This window comes from Phalacrocorax aristotelis, chromosome W (assembly GCF_949628215.1).
Source record: "Phalacrocorax aristotelis chromosome W, bGulAri2.1, whole genome shotgun sequence".
Lineage (NCBI taxonomy): Eukaryota > Metazoa > Chordata > Aves > Suliformes > Phalacrocoracidae > Phalacrocorax > Phalacrocorax aristotelis.
In genome coordinates this window covers 4,428,983-4,452,257 of record NC_134310.1, presented here as the reverse complement: position 1 = coordinate 4,452,257, position 23,275 = coordinate 4,428,983, and the positions used below count along the sequence as shown (strand labels likewise).

Here is a 23,275-nt window from a genome sequence, read left to right as displayed (position 1 = left end):
AAACAGTGATATTTTACTTTCTTGTTTAGGTTCCAGTGTTGTTAGCAAACCGTGTTCTGTGATGGTGGCTAATGAGGTAAACAAGAAGAAAGTTGACGTTATTGACTTGACAATGGAAAGCTCTTCTGATGAAGAGGAAGATCCTCCTGCCAAAAGGAAGTGCACATTTATGTCTGAAACACAAGGAAGCCCAACCAAAGGGTATGTCAATTTTAAAGTTGGTTGTTATTCTGTAATGTCTCGGATAAGCTGATGTGTAAGACAAATGGACTTGTAATCTCTCTTTGGGATCCAGCTCCACACTTCCAGAGGAGAACTTCTAGATCTGTCCTTGCAGAAGGTTGTATTGATACAGTACCTTTGTACAGGCAAAATGCTAGTAAATAGCTTTACATCTCACAAAAGACTTGCGCTGACTGTTGCTGTGTTTGCAGGGATATCTCTCCATAGAAAAGGAAGCTGGTTAAGCTAATGGACAGGATTCTCCTGAGAAAGCAGATTATGCCAAGTGGAGGAGCTTTGTGCGTTCTTGTTAATTTAGTGTCATCTTAAAGGCTTTTCTCTTGCTGTCTGTATTTATCCAATCTGCTCAGGTACCCAGGAAACTAGGCTGCGTTGTGTGTTTCATCCATCCTGTCAGTCTTGGAAGGGAGGTGCTTTGCTGTTTTGAGTCAAGACCAGCTTTTCCTCCATCTCTCTGTTAAACTCTGGAATGTCTTGGACACTTGTTGGCCATGGTTATCAGTCAGTCCTGCGCCTCGGTTAGCACAACCAATGACTTCCCAAGTCCTCTGTCAACTGCTCTGGTTTTGTAGTCATGCCTGACTTCAGCGGTAGGCTTAACCAGCTGCTTTACTGTTGTGCTGCCTTCTGTCTGTCCCAATCTGTGCAACTCAGCTGAAGTTTCTGTTTATGGTTTCCATGAAGTTCTTGCTCCTGGCCTGTAGGGTGCAGGAGACCTGCAAGGAGAGAGGGGCACTGGTTAGGCTCACACCAGTCACTGCTCCACAAGGCGATTCCAAGCGTCAGCTTTTAGTAATGGCTTATTAGCTAGCGTTGCTGCATGCATGAGGTGTGTGCCTGTCTCTGTGTAGTGGCTTATGTCTTGTACTAAAGTAATAGTAATAAAAACAAACTCCTTCTGTTTTGCCAGTTCTTGACGTAACAAGCAGGTGTACTGTGTCTCTAGTCCACAGGAATGTGTGGTCTTTGAGCAGATAGTTGGTCATCTTCAACTTTCATCAGTGATACTGAAATGTTGTTGCTTTTTGTGAGGATTGTGGAGGAGTCCTGCAAGAGACTCTTTCTTATTTTTCTGAGGAAAAAAAATAGCTACAAATACATCTCTTAAGTTTCAGAAGGCACCAAGACTTCCTTCCATGCTCCTGTGTTTGAGATGGCTACATGCAACCATAATTGTAGGAGGGCTGAGTTTTCTTGTCTGTCTGTGACCAATGTATTTTCCCTACTGTTTGGGTATGGAAATGGCATGTTTTCATTCTTCAAATGCAAGTCAAAGCCAGGCTTTTGGGGAATAGTTTATCTCCTGTAAACAATGTTGCCCAAATGCTAGTTTTGGCAAAACTGTGGGGTGTCTTCCTATAGGCTGCAGTATGTGAGGTGCTTGCGAAGGGAGGGTCTGAAATCCAAGCTTCTGAAATCAGAAATGGCATAAATGCACCAATGCAGCAGTCTGGGGAGGAAGATGTGAGCAGATAACGCTCATGGCTGGTGGGTTGGAGGGAGCAATGTGGAGCAGCTGGGAGCAGGACTCTGGGTATTTCTACCTGACTTGGAGTTTATGAAATATTTTATGCATGTGGCTGGTGCCTGAATGCCTGTGGCGTCGTCTTTAACAGTGCTGCAAAGTTAATTGGGCAGAAGGTGGGGGTGCAGAAGGGTTTTAACTGGTTGCATGCTCCTGGAGAGCCAAACTTTGCTTGGCCTCAGGCTGTGAGTGAAGATGGGTTTGATATTTAACTCCCACATGTGTAATCTGTACTCCAGGGGCTGAATAATGGTCAGTCATGCCCTTGGTGTGACAGGTTAGCACTGAGGAACAGTTATGTGGAGAAACTGAAGTGAGTGCTCTCCTCCTGGCTCTGGCGTACCTGCACATCCCTCCCAGGGTGCTCTACAGACACAGATGCCCATTTCTGTCTCTGAATGGTAGACTATTATAAATGACTCCAGCACTGTACTTTGTTTTAATGCCAGCTTGCTCTTATGTCACAGCTGCTGTTGAGAGCCAAGATAGGGTCATGTTATTATGAAGACTGTTATGAAAGAGAAAATTAGAGTGGAATACTGTGTAGTGAGTAGCCATGCTATAGTTGTGTTGTAACATAGTGACCTTGTGAATGAGAGCACACAGCGGTGCATAATTTCTCTTCTGTAACTAACGGCCAGGCTGTCTGTAACTTCCCATGCTGTTTAAAACAGGGTTCTCATGTATCAGCCATCTACTGTCAGAGTGCCCAGCGTGACAACAGTCGATGGTGCTGCTATTCCTCCTTCATTAACAGACTACCCAATACCATTCCATCATCCACCAATATCCAGTATTTCATCAGACTTGACAGGTAGGTGGTTGCTATTTTTAATGTGTATTCTGATAGCCTTATTAATTTGTGGGGTGGGTAAAAATTGGAGCATTGATCAACTTTTTTTAATGGAACAAGACTATGTGCAGTATTGCACTGATGTGATGTCTAGACAAGTCCAGTACAGGCTGTGCTTCTGGTTTCAGATTGCACTTTGCAACAAGTGATGTGAAAAACATTATTTTCTAGGGTACAAATTGGCACTTTGGAATGGCAGCCAGAAACACTTCTCGCTATATTCAGTTAGACTTTGTAAACATCTGGTTGTTGTGTGTTGTAGATGCGAGGGAGAGTAGCTGCTTACTTATGTTATAGACATGGCGCTGACTCATCCCAACCCCAGATGTAGAGATGTTCTGCTAGCTGGTTCTAGCAGTGCTCTGTCTAGACTGTATGAAAAAGGTTAAGGTGAGCTACAATATGTAAGCTGACCTCTATTGACTTTCTTTACCTAGACATACCCTAAATGCCTATGATGTATTCTTCAACACTGCTGATAAATATCACACAAAAGGTGGGGATACTGACTGTTTTCTATCCTAGCTCCTTGAAAAGAACACTGTATATAGGGCCTCTAGGGGTTCTCTTTGCCAGCTGTAACGAACCCAGAGCCCAGGAAATGGTGACTTGTGGTGACAGGTGTCACGTTGGCCTCCTATACTTCCCTCTCCCCCCTCCATTGCCTGTCTCCATTTCTTCCCTGCAACATCTCTGGGTTTTTTCCTCTTCTTTCAGCACCAGTTTGGCAATGGGATGGATATCATTCCCCTTGTTTCTCTGTCCATTTTGGTTCCCTTACTGCTCCCTCCCGCCACTTCTCCCTTGTTAAGAAATCTGTTGTGTTCCCAAATTTGATAGGAGAGTAAGGTGAGAGAATGGAAGTCTAGAACTGTTGTCCATCTCTGCCAACTGAAGTTCTAGAACTTGCAAGACCAAAAGAAGCTGTCAGTTCTGTAAAAGCAGTTGAGCTTAGATCTCCTTCAATTATTTTTCTCTAATGGAGAAAAGGAGGAGGAGATGCCACTGGCCAGAACAGCCTTGAAGGTGAGGAAGAGGGAGGGAGGAAGTTTCCCATTTTTTTCTGTTGACATAGCAAACACAAGGCCAATATTTAGAAACAAAACAAAAAACCCTGTAATTTCTCATTGGTTTCATAGTTTTAAACATCTTGCCCTAAATGCTTACACGCTAATGGTGTATAAGATGGACGCTAGTTATCACTGCTCTTAGAGGATATACATTGAGCTACTTGTAGTTTCCTCTTCTTCGTTCCTTTTATTTGTCTAGACACAAAACGGGGATGATATTAGAAATATTTCCTTATTGGCTGCCCGTGGGTGGAGGAAGAGACCTGCTGCTTGTTTTTGGACTTGTGCATGTTGTGACTTTACTTCATTCCAGCATCTTTAATGTGATGACACTCTTCATGTCCCAGTTTGGCCAAGTCAGGTACAATATGCAGTGAAACTTGCATTATGAACCAACATCTCTAAATGGCAACCTCCATCTAAGCGACCACATTGAACCACCCTGCAATAGCCAGTGAATAATACATCATTATGTCATTCTCATTCTTAAGAAGAGTCACTTGTACTAGATAACTTGTTTTGCTGCTGTCTGAAGTAATCGTTGAGAGTGGTGTCACAGTGGTATATCCCATTTAGAAACTGTGTAACAATTGCAAAATCTGTTATACAACCAGAAAAAAAGTTCCTTAAATTTGTTGTGTATGAATAAAAAAAAGAATCATTGATTTATTATCCTTCTCTTCTTTCTAGGTCTGGATTTTCTTTCACTAATCCGAGTTGATTCACAGGTATGTTTCTGAACTGCTATGGGGTTAACTTTCAAGTCTGGTTTTTGTGACATACCGCTCGAGTATCTGTCAGGGTGTTGTCATCATCCATACCACGTTTGCAGTCCGCTTGCTTAGGCCTAAACACGGACCAAGAAAATACATTTTCCCAACAAGAGGTGGTGATGAAGATGTGTTAAGGGTGGATTCAGTTTAGCTTCACTGTGATAAATCCAGGCATGGAAACTCACTCTTTATTGATGGTTTGCCTTTCTAAAGTGGGTACTTGCACAGTAGTGACTTGAATACAACCATCATATACTTCGCCCTCTTACTTCGTACCGTGTATCTGTAGGCCAGATTAAGCTCTGCAAATACACTTCACTGATTGCTGTTTCTGTTGGTTTTGGTATTAGAGATTACGTTTTAAAGAAAATGTCTTTGTTAATTTGATGGGCGTATGACTGAACACTTTTATAATAAATCCCTCCATGTAACACAAACCCCATTGGCTTTGGCCTACGTAGAAATTTTGTAGGTCAAAAGTAACTGGGCAGTGCTTTTCCTTCCCTGGAAACTTAAACTTTACCCAGTTAGGTAGAACAATTCATACTGTAACTAGATTCTTAGACAAACAGGCTACAGCCTCAAAATGTGGGGGAATAGTGGCTCCCTAACCAAGACAGGAGGATCTGAAGCAGACCCTCTGTTTCTCTGTCACTAGAAGACAACAGTAACAGGACTCTACTGTAGAGTAACAAAGGATGAACTTGCTACTTTTCTTTCCACTTACTGCATCTTGCAATATTCTGTGCCTGACCTTGAGATCTGAACTGCCAAAAGTGGGAATAACAGCAGTTTGTTCATGTGGGAGACTGGAAGCAGGTATGCTGTTATGAAGTGTCCACTTTGGACAGTTCAAACAGTTCAGGCTTAGTTCTAAACATATGCCCAAGATTGGAACCCACAGGGTAAGAGAAAGTAAGATGTGTTGAACAATGTGTGTGCACACGTGTGGGGGTGTCTTATTATTCTCTTTGACACCTGGCAATCTTCTTCTGTTTCTAAGTGCTTAAAATGTTTAGCTCTGCTTTGAGAGGGCTTGTCTTCCACTTCAGAAAATTGAAATCAACTTAGTAATTTTTCTTAATCAGATTTGATCAGGGCTCATTTGTCACTGCTAAAATGTTGATACCTGCATGTATCATTGCAGGTATGTGCTATGAAAATGTTGATTAGTACAGCTGCTGCCATTTCAGGGGATGAAATTATTCTAACCTCCATTGAAGTAGCAAAAAGTATTCTGCGGTCTTGGGTGATGAAAGGAGCCTGAAATACGCAGTTGTGCCTAGTAGTTGTGAGCAGTGAACATTCTCCAAATGCTATGGGGTTGTTTTGTGATCATCATGTGGTCGTGGTAGTGTTTCTTAATGTGCTGGTAAATGCTTAAGCTAACCAGTTAGGGGAACAAAAAATGGGGAGGATGAGGGAGAAGGGCTCATGGCTCCCATCTCTGCTTGCTGGTTTGCAGAACTCCGGTTCTTGCTATGCATGTGTTAATGAGGTTCTGCCAGCGACGTGTTTTGCGCTTGTTGTAGGGAAGATGTATCTTCAGAGCATACATTTCCCTTGTGCAGTTAGTCTCTTCATTCTTCGTTGTTTGTTTCAAGCAGTACTGTCCTCCTATGTTTTTGGATAGTCTCACCTCAACCTTAACAAGCAGCACACCTGGCAGTATCATCACATCAAACAGTCACCACGAGAGCAGCATGCATGTTAGCTCCTCCAGCAGGAGCGAGACAGGAGTGATAACCAGCAGCGGAGGCAGCGTTCCTGACATCATCTCACTGGACTGAAACAAGGGGCATCACAGGACTCTGGGAGAAATTGCACAGAGCTTCTGCTTGTATCTCTGGAACTTCAGCATCTCAGAAGTTATTCTGATATTTATGGAAAGGATTTGCCTTCTGGCAAATGGAGTAAATTCATCTACACTAGGAAAAGAAGTGATAGATATTTTTGTGTTTTTTTTTTCTTTTTTTCTTGCTCATGAAATAGCTGGTTATAGCTTTTATGCTTTTGGCTTGTTCTGGGGAAACTGACTTTTTGTTGCTGGGTGGATTCCAGGAATGTTTTTTTTTTAATGTTGTTGTAAAACACCAGCAATAATGTAAAAACAAAAGAAAACTTTTTATTTAAAAAAAGGCACTCAACCACTCTAAAACACTGACAACCTGGACAAAGGTGCAGAAGCGTATGCATTGTTGAACTGAATATTTTAACTGGGGCCTGTAATAAACTTCATTTAAGACAATAAAGCTTTGTGACATAGCCATGACTTGTGTTCCATGTCTCTTGCTCCCCACTTCCCCCTTTCCTGGGGATGTAGGGGAAGCCTACACTTGGGCTGGCTTTACATTTCTCACAGAGATCCAGTAAGGACCTGAAGGAAGAGAAACACAAGCATATCCCTGTCCCCAGGTAAGCAGAGGAACTGGTCCTGCCCATTGACCAGATTCCAAATTCTTATAAAACACCTGGGGCTTCACAGTAGAGGATTCCTCAGCTTTAAAATGTCTATCTACCACGGAACTATATATTGTTTAGACCCAGATAGATTAAGAAAATTTAAAACATAAGTGGCTTTGTCAAATATTTCCTGCGGTGTTGTCCCTACTGGATTCCCCCTCTTTTGTTTATCAATAAGAGATTTCAAAGAATGATGGCACATTCTATAATTGCCTGACCAGTTGGAGAACGTGGGATTCCAGTAATCCTGCAAAAATAAGAGAAAATGGCGAGAAACATAAGCTGATGCATTGTCTGTCTTTATCTTTTGGGGAACCCTCATGGTTGCAAAACATTGCAAAAAATGTTCCACAACATCCTGGGCCCATTCCCCGGAATGAACAGTGGCTATTAAAAGCCTAGAGAAGGTATCGATAGAAGTGTGGACATGCTTAAGTTGTCCAAAGGAAGAAATGTGTGTGACATCCAATTGCCACAAGTCACTTGCATTTAAACCTCTAGGATTAGCTCCAGGCAAAACAGGTAATGGAGAAAGCTGCTGACAATCTGGGCATCCCCAAATGATGTCCTGAGCTTGTTCAGTTGTTAGAGAAAAATGTTTCTGTAAGGAGTGTGCATTTTGAAAAAATTCATGAGCCAATTCGGCCTGCTCAAAATGCCAAGGAGAAACTGCAGCCATTGTAAATTGCTCTGCTATTGTATTACCTTCAGTAAGAGGTCCTGGTAGGTTAGTGTGAGATCAAATATGGATGACAATAGAAATGTTGTCTTGTTTTCAAAAGCTGTGCCAGTTTTAACAATAAATCAAATAACTGTCCACCTCCTGTATAAAAGCAGATTCTAAATGCTGAATAATATCTGTGATGTATGCAGAATCTGTGACTATATTAAGAGGTTCCCTGGAAAATAATTCAAAAGGATGCACTGCTGCAGCTAATTCCATAATTTGTGTAGACCCAATAGATGCAAAACAGCTGAGGCCCATTCTTCACAGTCTGTTTGCTGCTAAACAACTGCAGCTTTACCTGTTTTACCAGAACCATCAATAAATACAGTATGTGCATTTTGCAAAGGAACAGAACTCAACAAAGATCGTGTTTGGAGAGGTAAGCAGTGTAAAGAACCTAATAAACAATGATGTGGCAGAGAATGCAAAACAACATTAGTATAATCGGCCAAGGCAGCCTGAAAAGTTAAACTGTTACACAACACAGCATGAAACTCTTCTTTTGTTAATGGTAAATGGATAAAGACAGGATCTTGTCCTGTTATTTTTTGACATTTCAAAAGACCTTGTGAAACAAGTCTGGCAATCATCTCTAGGGCAGTGGTTAACGTCTTGGCAAAAGAATGCGGTAGAAATAGCCATTCTAAAATGTGCAAAGCATCCTCCTGTGCTTTTTCGTCCCATTGGCCTAGAAGAGCATACGGTTGAAAAGAATGATAAATGACAAAAAATTGAACTGACAACTGGAGGGAAATTTGGTGAGCAAATGTGGAATTAATTTTATCTCACTGAAGTGCTAACTGAGCACCTTCTGTCAATTGCCTAGGAGAAGCTAGCTCAGGATTCCCCTTCAGTAAAGAAAACAGAGGTGACAGTTCGTGTGTTGTTATACCTAACAGAGGTCGAAGCCAGTTAATTGTTCCCAAGAGCTTTTGTAAATCATTCAAAGTACTCACTGTAGTAGCAAGTCGGACCAACTGTGGATATACAGACTAATCAAGATGTTTCCAACCAAGGTATTTCCATGGAGGAACTGATTGTACCTTTTCTGTCACAATTTGGAGGCTGTATCGCTGAAGCTCGGTTACTAGGCCTTCAAAAACTCGGGAAAGAAGTGATTCAGTTTTAACAGCTAATAAAATATCGTCCATATAATGATATAACACAGTGTTATTATATGGTCTGTGAATATTCGACAAGGCTTCACTGACCACCACTTGACATATGGTTGGGCTGTTTTTCATCCCTTGCGGTAGAACTACCCAATGAAACTGCTGCGTAGGTCGATCATTATTAATCACAGGAACCAAAAAGGCAAAATGAGCACAATCATCAGGATGTAAATGAGTAGCAAAAAAGCAAAATTTCAAATCAATAACCTTCAAATGCCAATTATCCAGAATCATAGTTGGATTTGGAGTTCCTGGTTGTAGAGATCCTATAGGTCCCATCACTGCATTAATAGCTCAGAGGTCTTGCAGCAATCTCCATTTACCAGACTTTTTAGGAATAACAAATATAGGGGTTTTCCAAGGGCTCGTGGAAGGGACAATATGACCTAATTTCAATTGCTCTTGCACTAATTCATGAGCCCTTTCTAGCCACTCACCTTTCAAAGGCCGCTGGTCTACCCATACTGGCTTGTCTGTCAGCCAAGTCAGCTTGAGTTGCAGCTGAATGTCAGTGGCCTGCATTAAAAATGTGTCGTTATTGCTATGTTCCATTGCTGCAAGGGATCACGACCCCATAAAGTACATGGCACAGTCAAAACATAAGGTTTTAAAACCGCTTGTTTGTTTTCAGGACCTTCTACTATCAAGGAATGCATACTTTGCCAAGGTACTTGTGTTCCTCCAATTCCAGTAACAGAGGCAAACGGCTGTACTAATGGCCATTTCTGCAGCCAATCTGACCGTTGAATTATAGAAACATCCGCTCCAGTGTCCACTAGACCCGTGAATGCCCGACTGTTTATTCTGCAAGTCAACAGTGGTTGTCCTGTGGTAATTTTCTGTGTCCAAAAAGTACGAGGCAAACCTGTGCTTCCAAACCCAGCAGATCCCCTTTTGCCAGCATGGGCGGGGTTTCCAGCTTGTATCTGTGTGTTGGGCAGCAGGAGCAACTGTGCAATTTGCTCCCCTGCAGGTATAGTGCAAGGTGGTGTAGGTGTCCAGACCATAATTTTTCTCTCTCCTGTACAGTCAGAATCTATGACCCCAGGCAAAACAAATAGGCCTACTCTGGAAGTAGAGGAACAACCAAGCAATAGGGCACATAAACCCTTAGGTAAAGGATCGTACGTTCCTGTTGCCAATAAATGAACAGATTGATCTCAAATTACTGTGGATTGACTGGTGGCCAGGTCCAACCCGGCACTGCCTGCTGTGGCTGGTTTGAGAGACCCGACTGTTGTAGGTTGCCGGTGCTCGTCTCACATGTGCCGGCCATGTCAAGGACTGCACTAGTGGAAGCTGAGTCCTGTTGTGCATTCTTGGGGTGCTGGACCTCACGTCCCTCCTCCCGTTTCCCAATGCGCTTCCAGGGAGGGGATTGCCCTGTTTGTCAAACTTAGAATGACATTGATTAGCCCAATGGTATCCTTTTTGACAACGAGGGCATAGCTGAGTAGGTTGCTGTCCCTGCTCTCCTTGACCTCGTCATCCTCTTTTTGCTTTCGGGCAATCCTTCTTTACATGTCCCTCCTGACCACAGGAGAAACACTTAGTAGCAGCTCTTGTGACCACCAACTGTTGAGCTAAGGCAGCAGCTAACATATCTGCCTTATGTTGCTCAGAACCTACATTTTGGTATGCTTTAATAAGATCATTCAAGGTTTTTGCTCGATTGCGGATAGGATCAATAGCCCATTTACAGTTGGTGTTTGCATTCTCAATGGCGAGCTGAAACAATAATTCTGCTGCTTCAGAAGACTCTGTCTCTGTATAGCAGTCTGTAAACGATCTAGAAATTGTACGTATGGTTCCTGAGGTCCCTGACAAATAACTGCAAATGATAATTCTGGTTTTCCAAAATCTGGCACCCGTCAGAGTGCCCTCAAGACTAACCCTGCCGCTTGAGTAAAAACATTTTGTGGCATACCAGCTTGTGCTGTCCCCGTAGCATAATTCCCTTCCCCCATCAGCTCGTTAACACTGATAGCGATTCCAGCTGTTAAATTGTCCATTGCCTGGACCTAAACTAGCTCATGGTATTCAGAAACCCACACAGAATATCGTGCTGCAGACAAGATAAGGCGTAAAATGAATTTCCAGTCCATGGGTATCATTACATAGGATTCTGCTATAGCTTGTAGCAAATTCATTTTAAATGATGCCTGTAAACCATATTACTTTATTGACTTACGCAGCTCCTTTATCACCTCATATGGTAAATGAGTATACTCCAGTGGCCTATGTGGTCGATATAACACAGGCATGGCTTGAAGGAGTGATATATCTCCTCTTTTTAATGTTTCTGTCTGACACTCATCAAGCAGCCTGCCTGGAGCTGTAGGCTGAACAGCTCCTTGCAATTGAGAAATGGGGGGGCACGCAGAAGGATACGGATGTGTCAAAAAGATAAACGTGAGAGAGTTTTTTGTCGTTGTTGCAAAATCTTGTCTGCTGTAGGGGCAGAAGCAGCCATCACTTTTACAGGAGTGAGCGGGGTGTGTGTGTACAAATCCAGCTCCTGTTCAGGATCAGCAGGACCGGGATCAAAAGGATCCTCAGCATTAGCTACCTCCTCCGATAATGGAGGATCGGCCACCACTTTAGCATAGTCTGGTTTCGGCTCAGGATCTATTAGTTCAAATGAACAGGGTTCTTTTCTCCTGTTTGACTCATCGGGCGGCAGTGCAGGATCATTTACTTTCTGCAGTACCTGTTCAGCAGGTAGCAGAGTTCTGAGCAGTATAAACCACATGCCAGGTAATCAATATAGCATCAGGGAGCTCCAACTGCAAAAGTTGCTTAGTCTGCATCTCCTCACCAACTTTCTGCCATAGGGCAAGATCGTATGAACCCTTGCTAGGAAGCCATGGACAATGATCCCGAATCCATACAAGCAACCTCACCAACTGCAGCGGAGTGACCTTAAAACCTTGCTCTTGCAAAATGCATTGCAAAATTTCCAGAATGTAACTTCTGTTCCCTAGTTGCTGACTGCCCCATAATGTAAAACAACAGTCTATAGGACTTCCCCGCAGCTGCTCACCTTTGCTGTCCAGCGACCGGTGATGAATGTGTATGAGCACTCGATGCAATATCCTCCGTCAGGCTGCGCAGGGGTACACCACTGGTAAATATCGTTGCTGCTTTCTCTTTGTTATTTTTCAAGTCCCTGTTCGGTCGCCGTTTGTGGTGTATGATGGACATGGACTCTGTAGGGTGTAGGCACAGAATCACTTTATTATAAAATTCTCTAATTATATATAGCATTTCAGTAAAGGGGAGGCCCCTTTACTCCCCAATCACCACCCGATTCATGTTCCCAGTATATCTCGATGCTTATATTTTCTGTTCCTTCTGGCAAGTGCTTGACTCTTGTTTCTCAGCTCCTTATCTCTGGAATTTAGCCAGCCACCTGTTGTTTGCAAACTGGTGGAACATGCAGAGCTTGCTTTGTACGTGCCCTTTCTTTGATCCATCGTCCTTGGTCATTTCAGCAAACAGGCCAAAGTTGCATATTTCTCATGCTGCTTTTATTAAACAAGATGTTGCTCTCCACATCTGCTCTTGTATTGGAAACCACGTTAAGGGTCCACATGCCTCCGCTCTTCCATCCCCCAAAGAAAACTTTAAAAATTGCTTTCATAATGCAGTAAAATTAACAGTTTTAAGTGAATGCTCATAGCAGGAAAAGGCAAGTTTTAATGAAACCAAGCTCCTTGAACACATGATAAATAATGTGTTTCATTAAAAGAGGAAGTTAAGTAAGGGTGAATGCTGGTATTAGGAGATGTGCTCTAAACCATTCACAGTATTACAAAATATGGTGGAATTTTAAGTGAATTCTCGTGCCCTGTTAGTAGTTACTTATCAGGGCTGAGGTATGGTTGTGTTCTCCAGCTGTTTTGGGCAGTTTTGCAGTTTTATTTAGCTTTAAACCTTCTAGACCCGTAACAGCAATGTCAAATGCAGACTTGAGGCATTTGAGCCTTGCCCATTTAGGAGAGAGCTAGATTGTCGCAGGCTGTGGCGCGAGGTAAGCGTTCAGGTGAGTGACGTAGTTCTGTAATGCTGCGATGTACACAGGGCGGGTAATTACTTGCCTAAATCCCGGCATTCACATGAGTTTATGGCTGATGTGTATCAAGGAGTTGGAGTACTGCAGTGTAGTCATGTCACCCATTCAATACGCCTTCTTCCACAAGACAAGAATGTACTTCAGCAGTTGTGGGTGTGGAGGGGACTGGGGGTTCCAGCTTAATCGAGGCCTGTACCACTCTAGCCCTGCTCTAAGCAAATCTGTCCACTGTGGCTAGATGACTTTTTGGCTGCTTATTTTTCCTTTAACAAGTTCTAAAATGCATCAGTATGAGCAGCTGTGCAGGCAGGACTTTGCTGCTGAACGACACAGCCCCAGCCCCAGGAGGTTCTGCGCCTGGCTGGCAGCAAGAATTGAGGCATTTCCAAAGTTAATGGGGATTTTCTGTGTCTGCCTTTAAATCTAGGGGCTGGATGCTAAGAAGCTTACCTGTAACTGCAAGCCTTTCACTATCAGTCTTCAAGAGCACAGAGGATTCAAGTTTGGAAATGAAAGAATGCATCTTCTGGCTGAGAGGACAAAAACCTGATAGTTCAACAAGAATTTCTGCAAAAGCAACAATGAAGGGAGCTGCTTCCTAGGTTAAAAGACAATTGCGGATTAGGCAAACTATGAAGAACATCATTAGTCCTAGGCAACTGGTTTTATTTAATGCATACTTTTGACATAGGCATCAGTGACTGCAGACACGATACAGGCAACACCTATCCTATAAGTCAAATTAGCACATCGTTTTTATTTCTTTTTTTAGTAGGTGATGGCACCATCACTAGTGGGAAGGCACCCAGACGAAGGGCTCCAGAGTGGAGAATCGCACCGGGGGACCCTTCCTAAAGCAGCAAAACCGTGAAGGCAAAAGAGCAGGGAGAGAGGGTACCCCAGCTTCCCCCAGAGTGCGAAGGAGTGAGCTCCTGAGGAGCGGCGGCTCTGACTCTGCATGGGCAGGGACATGAGTGACATCGGCCAAACCCCCTCATGTACAAGAGCAGCCCCGAGGGAGCACGAGCGACCGGAAGTGCGGTGAGCGTGGTGTGGCAGTTTGTGCAAGCAGGGTGTGCGGGCAGGGCACGGTCCCCTTCCTGGCTCTAAAGGCTCTGAAGGGTAACTACTAGTGTTTATCACCCCCCAGGAGAGGCCCTAGCTATGGTTTCCACTTGCCCAAAAGCTATTGCCAGAAGGAATGTGGTGACCCAGATGGAGCTCCCACACAAACACGCAGCTCTCCAGGTCTCTGGCTGTGCCTGAGCCTGTCACTCATACTGGACGGCAGCAGAGACAAGAGCTGTTTTTGGTGTGACCAGGTGAATGATCTGCTCAGCCTGGTGGCAGAGCTGAGGGGGGAAGTGGAAAGGTTAAGGAGTATCAGGGAGTGTGAGAGGGAGGTAGATTGGTGGAGCCACACCTTACCATCCCTGGGGCCAAGGCAGCAGATGGAGGCTCCACAAGGAGCAGAGGATCCCCTACCCTCTTGACACCAAGCAGAAGGAGGGAACCTAAGAGATGGGGGAACGGAAACAGGTCCCTGCTTGGGGCCACAGGTGAATCCCCTCCAGACCTCCTTCACCTTCCCCTTCCCAGCTGCCCTTACACAACAGATATAGGGCTCTGGAACTTGAGGGTCAGGCAAATGAGAATCTAGGTGAAGGTCCATCCAGGGGGTTGCCTAGGGAGAGTCGGTCAGCCCCACACATTATGACTGCCTCTGTTAAGAAAAGGAGGGTAACTGTCATAGGCAATTCCCTTCTGAGGGGGACAGAGGGCCCAATATGCTGATCAGACCCATCCCACAGGAAAGTCTGCTGCCTCCCTGGGGTCCGGGTCAGATATGTTACTAGGAAACTCCCTGGTCTGGTACGGCCCTCTGATTACTACCCACTATTGGTTATGCAGGTGGGCAGTGATGAGGTTGCAGAGAGAAGCCCAAGAGTGATCAAAAGGGGCTTCAGGGCACTGGGGTGATTGGCTGAAGGATTGGGAGCGCAGTTATCTACAAGTTATCTACAAGAAGGGCTCGAGGGAGGATCCGGGTAACTACAGGCCCATCAGCCTTACTTCAATCCCTGGGAAAGTTATGGAACGAATCCTCCTGGGGGCCATCACAAGTCAATTGAAGCACGTGATTGGGAAAAGCCAACATGGATTCACTAAAGGCAGATCGTGCTTGACAAACCTGGTGGCCTTCTATGACAAAGTGACTTGCCTGGTTGACATGGGGCGGGCAGTGGACATTGTTTACCTGGACTTCTCCAAGGCCTTTGATACGGTCCCCCACAGTCTCCTCCTGGAGAAATTAATGTGTTATGGCCTAGACAAGTGGTCTGTGCAGTGGGTGGGGAACTGGCTGACAGGCCGCACCCAAAGGGTGGTGGTAAATAGCTCTTTCTCAAACTGGCAACCTGTCACTAGTGGAGTCCCCCAGGGATCAATATTGGGCCCAATGTTATTCAACATCTTTATAAGTGATCTGGACAACGGCATCAAGTGTAGCCTGATGAAGTTTGCTGATGACACCAAGTTGAGTGGGGAAGTAGACACTCCAGAAGGGAGAGCTGCTCTGCAGGAAGATCTGGATAGGCTGGAGGAGTGGGCCAGCAAGAACCTTATGAAGTTCAACAAGGAAAAGTGTAAGGTCATGCACCTGGGAAAACATAATCCGGGAGTGCAGCACAGACTGGGATCCACCTGGCTGTAGAGCAGCTCTGTGGAAAGGGACCTGGGGGTCCTGGTGGACAGAAAGCTCAACATGAGCGAACAGTGTGCTGCTGCGGCCAAGAAGGCCAACAGGATGCTGGGTTGCATCAAAAAGGGCATCGCCAGCAGAGAGAAAGAAGTCATCATCCCACTCTACTCAGCACTTCTCAGGCCACACCTGGAGTACTGTGTACAGTTCTAGTCCCCGCTGTACAAAAAGGATGTGGACAGGCTGGAAGGGGTCCAGAGAAGGGCCACCAAGACGATCAAAGGATTAGGAAGGCTGCCATATGAGGATAGGCTGGGAGAACTGGGTTTGTTCAGCCTTGAGAAAAGGAGGCTCAGAGGGGATCTCATCACCATGTACCAGTACTTAAGGAGTAGCTACAAAGAAGATGGAGACTCCCTTTTTACACGGAGTCACATGGAGAGGACAAGGGGGAGTGGATGCCAATTGCTCTTGGGGAGATTCCGATTGGACACCAGAGGGAAATTTTTCACAGTGAGGGCAGTCAGTCATTGGAATAATCTCCCCAGGGAAGTGGTTGACTCGGCCATGTTGGACACCTTCAAGAGTTGTCTGGACAGGGTGCTGGGCCATCTTGTCTAGACTGCGCTCTTCCCAGAAAGGTTGGACTAGATGATCCCTGAGGTCCCTTCCAACCTGTGATTCTGTGTGATTCTGTGATTCTGTGATTAGTGTTTTCCTCAGTCCCATCAGTGGCAGGGAAGAATACTGAAAAGAACAGGAAAACTCATCTGATTAACACGTGGCTCAGAGGCTGGTGCCATTGGTGGAATTTTGGGTTTTTTGATCATGGGGAGGTTTACATGGCACCGGGCCTGCTGTCTTCACCGTCTCAAAGGGGGAAAAGGATTCTTTCACATGAGTTGGTGGGGCTCATTGAGAGGGCTTTAAACTAGGTTTGAAGGAGGAAGGGCCAGGCCCACTAGAGAGGAGCCATGCCCAATAGAGAGGAGCCTAGGGGTGGCATGCTAAGGTTGGGGGTGAAACTGATAGCCCAGCTCAAGTGCATCTACACCAATGCATGCAGCATGAGCAACAAACAGGAGGAGCTGGAAGCAATTGTGCAGCAGGATAGCTATGACTTAGTTGCCATCCCAGAGACATGGTGGGATGACTCTCATGACTGGAGTGCTGCAATGGATGGCTATAAGCTCTTCAGAAGGGACAGGCAAGGAAGGAGGGGGGGTGGGGTGGCTCTGTATATTAGGGAGCTTTTTGACTGTATAGAGCTTAGCAATTGTGATGATAAGGTCGAGTGCTTATGGGTAAGGATGAGGGGGAAGGCCAACAAGGCAGATATCCTGCTAGGAGTCTGTTATAGACCACCCAACCAGGATGAAGAGGGAGATTAAGTGTTCTACAAGCAGCTGGCAGAAGTCTCACAATCACTAGCCCTTGTTCTAGTGGGGGAATTCAGCTTACCAGATGTCTGCTGGAAATAAAACACAGCATAGAAAAAACAGTCTAGGAGGTTCCTGGAGTGTGTGGAAGATAACTTCCTCGCACAGCTGGTAAGTGAGCCTACCAGGGGAGGTGCCTCGCTTGACCTCCTGTTTACAAACAGAGAAGGGATGGTGGGAGATGTGGTGGTTGGAGGCTGTCTTGGGCTTAGCAACCATGATATGATTGAATTCTCGATTCTTGGCAAAGTAATAAGAGGGGTCAGCAGAACCACTACCATAGACTTCTGGAGGGCAGACTTTGGCCTGTTCTGGGCACTGGTTGGGAGAGTCCCTTGGGAGGAACTCCTGAAGGGCAAAGGAGTCCAGGAAGGCTGGGCTTTCTTCAAGAGGGAAGTCTTAAAGGCTCAGGAGCAGGCTGTCCCCATGTGCCGCAAGATGAACCAGAGGGGAAGACGACCAGCCTGGCTGAACAGGGAGCTTTTACTGGCACTCAGGAAAAAAAGGAGAGTTTACCACTTTTGGAAGAAGGGGCAGGCAACTCAAGAAGAGTACAGGGTCTCATTAGGTCATGCAGAGAGAAAATTAGAAAGGCAAAAGCCCAGCTAGAACTCAGTCTGGCCACTGTTGCAAGGGATAACAAAAAATGTTTTTACAAATACATTAACAACAAAGAGAGCCAAGGAGAATCTCCATCCTCTATTGGACGTGGAGGGGAACATTGCCACCGAGGATGAGGAAAAGGCTGAGGTGCTAAATGCTGCCTTTGCCTCAGTCTTTAATAGTCAGACCAGTTATCCCCAGGGTATTCAGCCCCCTGAGCTGGAAGGCAGGAACGGAGAGCAGAACAACCCCCCAATAATCTAGGAGGAACCAGTTTACAACCTGCTGAGCCACCTGGACACTCACAAGTCTATGGGGCTGGATGGGATCCACCCAAGAGTACTGAGGGAGCTGGTAGAACAGCTCGCCAAGCAATTCTTCATCATTTATCACCAGTTCTGGCTAACCAGGGAGGTCCCAGATGACTGGAGGCTTGCCAATGTGATGCCCATCTACAAGAAAGGCCAGAAGGAGGATTCAGGGAACCACAGGCCAGCCAGTATGACCTTGGTACTGGGGAAGATTATGGAGCAGTTCATCTTGACTGCGCTCACCAGATAAGTGCAGAACAACCAGGGGATCAGGCCCAGGCAGCATGGGTTTATGAAAGGCAGGTCCTGCCTGACCAACCTGATCTCCTTCTATGACCAGGTGAATCGCCTAGTGGATGAGGGAAAGGCTGTGGATGTTATCTACCTGGACTTTAGCAAAGCCTTTGATAGTCTCCCACAGCATCGTCCTACAGAAGCTGGCGGCTCATGACTTACACAGATATACTCTTTGCTGGGTAAAAAACTCGCTGGATAGCTGAGCCCAGAGAGTTGTGGTGAATGGAGCTAAATCCAGTTGGTGGCCGGTCACAAGCAGTGTTCCCCAGGGCTCAGTTTTGGGGCCAGTTCTGTTTAATATCTTTATCAATGATCTGGATGAGGAGATTGAGTGCACCCTCAGTAAGTTTTCAGATGACACCAAGTTGAGCAGGTGTGTTAATGTGCTCGAAGGTAGGAAGGCTCTGCAGAGGGATCTGGACAGGCTGGATCAATGGGCCGAGGCCAATTGTATGAGGTTTAACAAGGCCAAGTGCCAGGTCCTGCCCTTGGGTCACAACCACCCCATGCAATGCTACAGGCTTGGGGGAGAGCGGCTGGAAAGCTGCCTGGCAGAGAAGGACCTGGGGGTGCTGTTTGACAGCTGGCTGAACATGAGCCAGCAGTGCCCAGGTGGCCAAGGAGGCCAACAGCATCCTGGCTTGTATCAGGAATAGTGTGGCCAGCAGGAGCAGGACAGTGATCATGCCCTTGTGCTCGGCACTGGTGAGGCCGCACCTTGAATGCTGTGTTCAGTTTTGGGCCCCTCAGTACAAGAAGGACATTGAGGTGCTGGAGCGTGTCCAAAGAAGGGCAACGAAGCTGGTGAAGGGTCTGGAGAGCAAGTCTTATGAGGAGCGGCTAAGGGAGCTGGGGTTGTTTAGCCTGTAGAAGAGGAGGCTGAGGGGAGACCTTATCACTCTCTACAACTACCTGAAAGGAGGTTATAGTGAGGTGGGTGTTGGTCTCCCAAATCACTAGTGACAGGACGAGAGGAAATGGCCTCAAGCTGTGTCAGGAGAGGTTTATATTGCATAGTAGGAAAAATGTCTTTACTGCAAGAATGGACAGGCATTGGAGCAGGCTGCCCAGAGAGGTGGTGGAGTCACCATCCCTGGGGGTGTTCAAAAAATGTGTAGACGTGGCACTTCAGGGCATGGTTTAGGAGGCCTGGTGGTGTTGGGTTGGTGGTTGGACTTGATGATCTTAGAAGTCTTTTCCAAAACAGAATTGATTACAACTTACCTAGGAGTTATCCAGAGGTGCAATATCCTACCCTTCAAGCCTTTGCCTTTACGTGTTTCAGCCACAACTTGCTAAGGACAGGAATTTGCATTGTAAGGATCCCCAGGCAAAACCTGCCAGTGATCAAAGATGCACTGTGGAAAAGCCTGGCCACCAGTGTTGGATCTCAAGCCAGTGGTAAAACCTAGTGGGAAGGAAAAAATAAAAAGGGTTGAGCCAGCTCCAGGAAATAATAAAACTGGTTTATTGTGAATTTCTGCATAGACAAAACCCCCAAAACACTCTTTAGGGTATGGTACTGTTGGGAAACTTCTACTTTGCAGGTAATTCTTTCAAGCAGGTAAAAGTGAGGCCAACTCCAAATAAGTCCTGAAAGAGCTTGTGTGACTATGTCAATTTGCAATAAAAAGGCAAACAAAATTCAATTTCGATAGATAAGTATATGGGGAAAAAGATGTTTCATGTGTCTCAGGACCTGAACCAACCACTCAATTTGAGATTTTAGGGTTATGGTAAGTAGTACAAAATTGTTAGTTCAGTGTTCAGAAGCAGTAAAAATAATGAGAAATCAAGTACTAGTACCTGCTAGGAAAGGAACAGAAACGAAAACATTATGTCCAGTGAAAGCCTGCACCTTTATTATAAAGTTGTGTAGTTATGAGGGGGAGACTGAGTAACTTCATGAAGAAATCCATTGAGGGTTACTAAATTGATCTAGAAACCACTTCTGCCCCAGGAAGCCTCTGAAAGTGGTTATAAAAAAGTGACTGAGGAAGTTTTATACCAGCTTACCTCATTCTTCCTCTTCCCTAAGCACTCACTTTCAGTCACTGTCATGAACAAGATGCTGGGCTAACTCGACATTTAGTCTGACAGTACAGGAACTTTACATTTAACTGAAGATGTATAGGTGTTTCCTTTGCTGTTTCCTCATCTTCATAGCAGTGTCATCCCCTTCTCCCAAGTATTCAGTCCCGTGAAGAGCTGCTGCTTGTGAACGGAGACTTTGCTACTGTAGGACTACTTCTAACCACTGGTTCATAGGAATAATGATACTTCCCCACATCTTTGGTTCGCTGTTTTAGCAAGAGTTGACAGCAGCTTTGGCAAGGAACCAGAGAGGCAGTTTTGCATAATATGGATGTTAACGTGCTGTGTAAGTTGAGACTGAGAGCCCAGTGTAACATATGTCCAAGCAAGTCTAAGCTTACACTTCTTTTTGGTTTTCCATGTTTGGAAAATGTGTCTCTTCATGAAATTGTTTTAAGCTCTATACAAACTTGGAGAAGGGAGAAAAAAACCCACAAAATACCCAAAAGCCAGCCAGACAAACACATGTGTAAATTGTTTTTTAAGAAGTTAAGCATCTCTTATTTCATCACTGATTATTTTAGCAGTTACCACACTAATGTACTTTGGCAAAGAAGCCCCCCTCCAAAATAAAACATGGCATTTCCTACAGTTTTACTGTGTGAGGAGTTCCAAACACACCCCATGAAACTGGTAAACTTTCTGTCACAATGTCACAGGATACTCTTGAAGTGCATTTTTAAAGGGGGAGGAGGGAGATTGGGGACACAAACAAACCACAGTACCAGAGGAAGGGCTCTGTACCACACCAAAAAGTTGACGTTTCAGGGACAGCATAAGAAAGATCAGGTTATTTTAAAGGTAGTCTTAAGAATTGATAAGAGGGTTTAATGCCATTTAAGCTACTCAGGCTGGCACTCTGTCCTTCTTTTAAAGAATCAAATTGGTATCAAATTTTCTAGCCTATTGCTGCTGAACACCAATTCTTTCTTCCAGGCTTGCTTCAGAGGAAGAACTTGATTTAAAATGATAGAAACCGAATCTGGTGTACATTGAAAAGTCTTAAGGTGCAGAAGCTGCCACATCTTTTTGGCACCCTCTGCTGGCACGAAAGCCCAGGGGATTAGGCTGCCAGATAAAGGAGTAAACTATTTCTTCTGAGCTGAAGATGCAAAGGGACAACAGGAGGAAGCTTGGAGCTAGTGAAATGGGAATTCTGAAGTCCCTTTCATCCTGCAGAGGTCTTTCTTAATTGCATGTGGGTAACAAAAAAAGTGTTCTCTTACCAAATGAGTCAGGTAGGAATGACTTGACCAGAAACATTGGAGTTCCTGCTACTTGCGATTCTTCAAAACCGTGTCCCCTTTTCCTGTTCAGCACACCATAGATCACACCAATCACTTGTTATGGGAAAAAAAAAAATATCAAGTTATGTAAACAGAGGAGATCACCAGTTATTAAAACACAGCCAGGCAGCATTAGACAATCCCTCTAGACAGCTCTCTTGATGTTTTTCTCATGACGGCTCCTCACTCAGAGAAATTTCTCTCATGTGTAAGAAGTGGCTTCACTCTCACTTCCAAGACACCTTTCAGAAGCTCTGCCTGCCTTCTCTGCCTCACATGACTGTGAAGTTTCCAATTACTGTATATACTGACTGTACTGGATTGTAGTTTACATCCACAAAGTGAGGCAAAAAGTGCATCTGCTCCATTAATTACCTTCAGCAAGCCTTGGGCACAAGAAAGCAGAGTCCTCTAGTGCTTTGTAATAAATGTATTTACTACAGGATGCAAATTTTACACAAACAGGATCTCACTGTACCTTGTCTTAAAACATACAACATGGCTGACAAGTACTCTGATAAAAACTGTACTTTAAAAACCCCACATTTGCTTAGAAACACACCACTGAGGCTGCAAAACTCCCCTGCTTTGTCACAATAGGTCTCTCATCAAGGCGAAAAAATTCTCCATTTTGCTGTTTTGTCCTTACTTGTACTCATCTTCTTCATCCCTCATGGCTAAGACATTTTTTAAGCAGCTGAACTGGTAGATTTCCTGCCCACCACCCAGCACCGCAGTTTGGAATTAATTTTTAAAGCAGGTTTTAAACCTTACAATTGCTTTTAAGACAGTTAAGACAAATTAGTATGTGAATAGCTGTATGTGGTGATAAATAAATACTTTTAGCATGGAATGTATTTTCCAGGCTCTTTCATGGAATAATTTAATTTACCAAGAAAATCCAGTTATTCAAAGGACAGAAGTTAATGTTTAAACAGCTCAAAAAAAGCCTATTAAAAAAATTTAAAAATCCTTGCTGCTCTTTCTGGTGGCTTAGGATACCCATTGTTTGTTCTTCTGAATGCTTACAGTGACAGAAAGAAAGGAGGGGAAAAATAAAAAAACCCAAATCATAACTTCCCTAAAAGTATTGGCAATTCATAAAGAACAGCATAATTCACCTCCACACCTCCATTGTTCTGTTTCCATTTAACCTTTTTCTAACTTTGGAATGAAAACCATGTAATCAAACAAAGTCTTTGCATCACACAGAACAGAGCTATCATGGTTTCTTGGAAGAGAATGTGGAAACAGATCTGGTGCATATCTGTTGTTGGCAGTGTTAGGTTTTGTCCTGGTTTCAGCTGGGATAGAGTTAAATTTCTTTGTAGTAGCTAGTATGGGACTATGTTTTGGATTTTTGCTGGAAACAGTGGTGATAATGTGGAGATGTTTTAGTTGTTGCTAAGTAGCGCTTACACTGGTCAAGGACTTTTTCAGCTCCCCATGCTCTGCCGGGTGCACAAGAAGCTGGGAGGGGACACAGCGGGACAGCTGACCCAAACTGACCAATGGGATATTCCATACCATATGAGGTCATGCTCAGTATATAAAGCTGGGTAAGAAGAAGGAAGGGGGCACATTTGGAGTAATGGCGCTTGTCTTCCCAAGTAACCGTTACGCATGATGGAGCCCTGCTTTCC

General features: G+C 44.7%; 1 protein-coding gene and 1 long non-coding RNA gene across 13 annotated transcripts in view; one reads left to right on the top strand and one right to left on the bottom strand.

The window, feature by feature from the left end:
- The window catches only part of LOC142049267 (E3 SUMO-protein ligase PIAS2-like), a 35,061-nt gene extending 28,332 nt beyond the window's left edge, over nt 1–6,729 (top strand). For 3 of the 8 annotated variants that reach the window (XM_075076775.1, XM_075076779.1, XM_075076776.1), the window contains 4 exons: nt 30–201; nt 2,443–2,582; nt 4,382–4,419; nt 6,072–6,729. In XM_075076775.1, coding sequence (XP_074932876.1) covers nt 30–201; nt 2,443–2,582; nt 4,382–4,419; nt 6,072–6,254 — 533 coding nt within the window. In that variant the 3' untranslated portion in view covers nt 6,255–6,729. The other 5 variants (XR_012657656.1, XR_012657655.1, XR_012657657.1 and 2 more) reach the window with 5 other exon arrangements.
- LOC142049269 (uncharacterized) lies at nt 194–21,691 on the bottom strand. 5 transcript variants are annotated; one of them, XR_012657662.1, is made up of 6 exons: nt 21,573–21,691; nt 19,477–19,660; nt 13,352–13,431; nt 11,870–12,035; nt 9,264–9,342; nt 194–959 (listed from the first exon to the last, which is right to left on the bottom strand). It is a non-coding gene; the product is annotated as an uncharacterized LOC142049269 (long non-coding RNA). The 5 variants fall into 5 exon arrangements; XR_012657659.1 differs by lacking the exon at nt 194–959 and adding an exon at nt 6,570–7,174; XR_012657658.1 differs by lacking the exon at nt 194–959 and having other exon boundaries at nt 6,570–9,342.
- Between the last annotated feature and the right edge of the window lie 1,584 nt (nt 21,692–23,275).